At 44.0% G+C, this 6,261-nt stretch overlaps 1 protein-coding gene across 1 annotated transcript in view; it reads right to left on the reverse strand.

Annotated features, from left to right (window-relative positions):
• Positions 1–3,796: 3,796 nt before the first annotated feature.
• LOC114633943 (zinc finger protein 45-like) overlaps positions 3,797–6,261 on the reverse strand; it is a 14,624-nt gene continuing 12,159 nt past the window's right edge. The window contains 1 exon segment of the mRNA XM_028782543.1: positions 3,797–6,261. Within this exon segment, the coding sequence (XP_028638376.1) occupies positions 5,617–6,261 (645 nt within the window). The 3' untranslated portion in view covers positions 3,797–5,616.

Genomic DNA, 6,261 nt, shown 5'->3' on the forward strand with positions numbered 1-6,261 from the left:
GCTCGCCCGCGTATCTGCGTGCTTGTGGAACAGTTGAACTACACTTCCGGTAGTGGGTGCGGACAGACGGATCTTACACTCTTCATCTAGTATATAGCAACTCTGTGACATGTGTGCGTGCCACGCAGGTATTTCCCTAGCCCTCTGCGGAACTTTTTATTTGACCCGCAAGACACTGGTCCGCGCTATCCAATCCATACTGAATTTACGATGGTAAGTTCAGCCTTCCCCACTCAAATGCTGGGCTAACGCGTGTGCATGACACCACGCTGCCTCTGAACTTGACACATCCCGCGGGACCATGGAAAACTGAGTCCTCACCTCATAGGCGGTAATTTGGCCTGACTGTTGTCCTTATATACCTGAGTATATAATATATACTAATGTGTTTCTCAAACCAAAATTCTCTCCACACACCACAGCCACACAATCCAGCCACCTTAACCCTCAAGAATTCAACCATTAAGTCAGCTGAGACTGTAGCATATGACGCCAGTGGAATTCAACATTACAGCAATGAACAAATGGAAATTGAAGTTAGAAAAATAGTATCGTGGGGCTGGAGAGATGGCTCAGTGGTTAAGAGCACTGACTGCACTTCCAGAGGTCCTGAGTTCAAATCCCAGCAACCACATGGTGGCTCACAACCATCTGTAATGAGATCTGATGCCCTCTTCTGGTGTGTCTGAAGACAGCTACAGTGTATTCATATATAATAAATAAATAAATCTTTAAAAAAAATAGTATCGTTTAATTTATCACACACACAAAAATCCCACGGAATGCTATGTATAACTTGAATAAAATATGTCTGCTGAAAACTACAGCTTTCTGATGAAGGAAACCTAGAGTCCTGGGTATATGGTACCAGGTTGACTGCTTCAAGATGTCAATCTGCTCAGAAGTTAAGCTATATATTCAGTACAATCCCAAACAAAACCAGAGTTTACTTTTTAAAAAAATTACGAAGCTGATTCTAAGTTACTAAAAAGCAAACACATGAAAAATGGCCGACTCCTGTGTGACATGAGCAGAGCCAGGGACTGAACTCCCTCAGTCTGACAAGACAGCCGGGCTACCCCAGAGGCTCATCAGGGAAACCCAGAGCTTTCTGGCAGGACCAGTTCCTGGCATTAAGGCAGAACCAAATAGGAGCAACGCCTGTTATTTTCATGTGGTCCCCAAGATTCCACTTTTGAGGGCGGGACTTTTAGGCGTAAGTCTTCCTTCCAGAAGCATACCCAACGGCAGCACCTAAAGCACCAGTATTTATCATCGTAATAAGCGGAGTTGGGAAGACTATCTTTGGATATTTTGAAAGATAAGTGGTCCCGGGCACTGCAGATGTGCAGTTCTGCTATCCATCCAGGCTTTCCTAAGCTCTCCTTTAATTCAGATGATCCGTTAGCAGATGACGTAGCCGAGCCGTGGAAGAGCTGCAAAGCGCAAGCCAAGAAACATCGAGAGCAGGAGCTAGGCTGTGTGCTATGAATAATATTTAAGTCGATCAGAGAGATCATCAAGTTATATTCTCTTCTGCCAAGACTTCTTCCTTTTGTTGTTTACATTTAATGGACACGATCTTAGAAACATTTCAGATTTAAAGCCCGGGCACCTTCGCTTTTGGTGATTACATGCACTTTAGCAAATCTGTGTTGTCCTGGTTCACCATGGCAAAGCATGAGCCGAGGCTGGAAGCGTCATCTGGGTTCTTTTGAGGTGTTGAAAAGCAGTGACTCTCTGCTTTGACTCCTTTACCGTCGTAAGTACAGGGCACTGAGAAGAAAGGGAGGAGGCTAGCTGCCAGGGAATGCGTGTTTTTGTTTTATTATTTTTTTTAGGGGGAAGACAGTTTTATTTGTTTTATAGGCTCCTTCCTCCTCCCCCCTCCCTCATGAGATGTAATTGCAGTGATTAAACACAGCTAACCAGCTTGTTTAGAGTATGTTCTAGTCATGTCTAACTTTAGACTCTGTAGATGGATAAGCCTTATTGTCTGAGTCAAAACGAGAACATTTAAATAAACATTACAGCCCTCACTAATAACACTGTGGCTTTGCTGCCAAGTGTAGATTAACTGCCCCCCTACCCCAAGAAGAAGGAGAAGGAAGAAGAAGAAGGAAGAAGAGGAGAGAGGAAGCTAGCTTGTGACTATTTTGTATGACTTGTGTGGAAACTTCTGTAAATCTTATATTTTAGTAAGAATATCCTTTGTTATCCAAAAAAGAAAAGAAAAATGGTCAAATTCATTTTGAAGAATTCTGGAGCTGGAAGAAGACTCCTACTGATTCCAGTAAACCACATGAAGCTACTCTTTTTTAACAGTTCTGATCACACAGTATCTGGCAAAACAACAGACAAGAGCATCTGGGGACTCAGAGGCCAGGGAAAGATGAACACATGGCTTTTCTGTACAAGTGGGACAGAATTCTGTACTGAAAGGGCAGTGAATTGGATGTTCATATGACCTCCCACTGATGCAAAGTTAGCAGAAATGGATTATTTGTTAATGGCAAACCTCAAAGTGGGCAGGAACAAAGAAACAAAAAGACAAACAAAAAACAACCTCAGCTGCCAGGCCCCACATCCAGCAACTTACACCCACCGGTAACCACAGTTCCATGGGACCTGAGGACTGGCAGTGTGGTACCTGCATACGTGTGTATGTACACGCGGTGACAGACATATACATAATTTAAATTTTTAAAGCTTTCTGTAAAGTTAAATATATCCCTACTATATAATCCAGGAATAGATATTTATGAATCTAAAAGAACTGTCAGATTATATACAAAACCTGTTAAATTATATACAAAACAGTATGAAATGCTTTTCTTCATAATCACCAAATCCAGAAATCCAAACATTACTCAAGTGGTGAAAGAATAAAACAAACGTGGTATAGCACACAAAAGAAAAAAATAGTAATTCAGCAATGAAAAGGAATGAAAATCCCAGGGACGAACTCAGTGGTAGAACATTTGATTAATATGTGAGACTCAGGGTTCAATCCCTAGTTACCCTCCCCTCAAAGACACAAACAAGAAAGATGAACTAAAGACTTCCACAAAGTGAAAACCTTAGATTCAAAAGTCCACATACTACAGGGTTCCATTTACATTTTGGAAGAGGTAAACTATTAGAAAGAAAACAGATCAATGTTTGCTACGGGAAACCAGGGGGACTACAGAGAGGCTCAGGACAGAGTGCTTGGAGCTATTAAAAATCCTGACTGTGGTGGTTGCCTGGCAGCATTTTTCAAAACTTAGAATGAGATATAAAAACCAGTTTAACTTAAAACTATCCACTTTAAAGTTATTTTAAATGGAAGAAGTTTTCTTGGTTTGTTTAAAAGAATCCTTTCTTGTGACTGGGTGAGGTGCACCCCTTTAATCTCAACATTTGGGAGGCAGACAAATTTAAGTTCCAGGCCAGCCAGAGATACAGTGAGACCCAACCTTCCTCTTAATTTTTAAATTACCTTTTAATTTAAGGGTTGAGTGTACGTGTGGCATGGTTCAGGCCAGAGGACAACACAGGGGAGTCAGTTCTCTCCACCATGTGAGTCCTGGATTTGAACTCAGGTCCTTGAGCAGCAGGAAGCTTTCTTTACCCACCAAGCCACTGTCTTCTGGCCAACCATGTTTGATCATCTTGAGACAAGGCCCAGGCTGGCTTCAGATTCATTATGCAGTCAGTGTTGGTCTTGAATTACTGATCCTGTAAGGGACCCCTGAAGGGAGACCATCTCCAACGCCTGGAATTGCGCGCACCCAAGGAAACACGAGAGACCGACTTGATGTAAATGGCAAAAGGCAGTTTACTATCGAGGGGCCCTCGGGTTGAAACTCATCCCACGCAGGGGAAAGAATCGACCATGATCCCAGAAAACTTGGGGCTTTTATAGGGAGAGGCACAAGGGGGGGAGGGAAAAGCGGGAAATTCTGGCGCGGTTACATATAATTGGATGTTTCAAATATCAGCAATTTGTGTAAGCAATCATTTAGGCGGGCTGGATGACTCACTATTTTTGACCATGAAAAAACCTCAGACCTCCCAAGGAAGGGAGGAAAACACCAGGTGGCCCATTACTCACTTGGGCATGTTTGGATTTGTCAAAGCATGTCCTTATTGGCTCTACAATTTTTGGTCACTCTGCCCCTGGATATTTTTATTATGGCTATTTTCAGCAAGTTCAGCAAGTTGTTTGGTGGTCTTTGCTAAGTTGTTTTTAATTTTTATTCCCACAATCCTGCCTCCTGAGAGCTGAGTTTATAGGGGCAGGCAACCATATTTGGTTAGAACTTACCATATGCAGTTTATCTGAGACCTTCTATTATAAAAACTAGGTGGGAATTTTTGTTAAATGTTCCCTTTTGCATTTATTGATATAAGAACCAATAGCCCATATTTAAATCCACACGAAGCTCAAGAACAAACCTAAGCACCGTGCATCATGGGAAGTGTGCTTGTTGGCACACTGAGGGTGGGAACGCTGCAAACAGGCAAGAAGCACCTTGTGTTCATAGACGCATTACAGACCTTTGTGACTGCAAGCTTCTCCACCAGTGCCCAAGTCCCTGAAATAACGACTCTGAGACTTAATGATATACCAGTAAATACCTAGGCCATAAGCTTGGGCTTGTTCCCTGACTAGCTTGTAACATAATTAACCCATTTATTTTATTCAGTGAGTGTCATACACCTGCTTACCTCTTCTTAGTTTCATGTGTCTGTCTCCATCATCGTTGGGGGCGAGTCTCCCATGCCTGGCTCTCCCAGAATCCTCTCTCTCCCTGCCAGATGTCCCGCCTTCTCGTCCTGCCTCAGCTCATTGGCCACAGGCTTTTTTATTGACAGGAGGTGTTTCCATACAGTGCACAAGAGATCATCCCTACAGACCTTGTGTGGGAGGAAGTTACATGCGCATAAGTGACTTTCGTGCATGATGACACACTGAAGTCCTGTCCACAGCACAGGCTCTGCACATAAAATTTTACAGCTATTTCCTGTAGGGTTGGGAAATGGACACAAGACACCTAGTTCATATGCCCTGCAAGCTTCTAGAACACTTCCAAGGGCATTTTTACAGAAAACCAAATAACGACCTTTCAGATGACTGCCCCTCTTACTGCTTACTGTTACTATTTGTGTGTTGAGATGGGCTCACCCGCTGTATCTAAGCTGATCTTACAGGAAACCTTTCCCAGCCTCCTGAGAGCTGGAGGTACAACTGTGAGCCGCCATGACTGGCTTTCTTGATACTTAACAATGGCCAAAAGCATCACTGGAAAGGCAGGCAAATTCAGCAGCAAATGATGTCTTCCTCCTAAGGGGGGTTAAATCCTACTGAACAGAGCATGATTGAGTTAACCCCAGGCCATATTTATCTTCCTGGGCATCTTGCTTGCATGAATCTGATAAAGGTCAAGATTCTGGGTGAAATGATCAAAGATCCATTCTTACCAGTTCCCTCTGGTGCCTCAAACCCTGTGGCAGTCTACTACAGCTCTGGCACACATGCCCAGTTGTAAGATAACTTTTTCATGCCCTGCAACAGCTCAGATTAGATATTTCAGCATCCTCTTGTAATATTAAAACCTAACTTTCTAGAGCTTATTTCTTGTATGAATCCTCTGATGAAGAATGGTCCTTCTGCCCCTCATCGTCAGCGTGGACTCGCTGGTGAATTAAGAGACTTGAGCTCCAGCTGAAGCCCTTCCCACACTCCCCGCACTTGTACGGTTTCTCTCCCGTGTGAACTCTCTGGTGGGCTTGAAGGTAGGAGCTCCAACTGAAGACTTTTCCACACTCCTCGCATCTGTAGGGTTTCTCTCCAGTGTGGATCCTCTGGTGGGCTTGGAGGTACGACCTCTGCCGGAAGTGTTTCCCACACACATCACATGGGTATGGTTTCTCTCCTGTGTGGACTCCACGGTGAGCTAGAAAATTGGACGCCCGACAGAAGCCCTTCCCACACTCCTCACACTGATAGGGTTTTTCTCCAGTGTGGCACCTCTGGTGCGCTTGAAGCTGTGAACCTACACTGAAGCCCTTCCCGCACTCTGCGCACTGGTATGGCTTCTCTCCTGTATGGACCCTCTGGTGCACTTGGAGACTTGAGAACTGGCTGAAGGCTTTCCCACACTCCTCACACTTATAGGGCTTCTCTCCTGTGTGGATTCTACAGTGAACGTTAAGATCTGAACTCCGGCGGAAGGTCTTCCCACACGTGTTACATTTGTAGGGCTTCTCTCCGGT

Source organism: Grammomys surdaster, unplaced genomic scaffold (assembly GCF_004785775.1).
Source record: "Grammomys surdaster isolate TR1022 unplaced genomic scaffold, NIH_TR_1.0 804, whole genome shotgun sequence".
NCBI lineage: Eukaryota > Metazoa > Chordata > Mammalia > Rodentia > Muridae > Grammomys > Grammomys surdaster.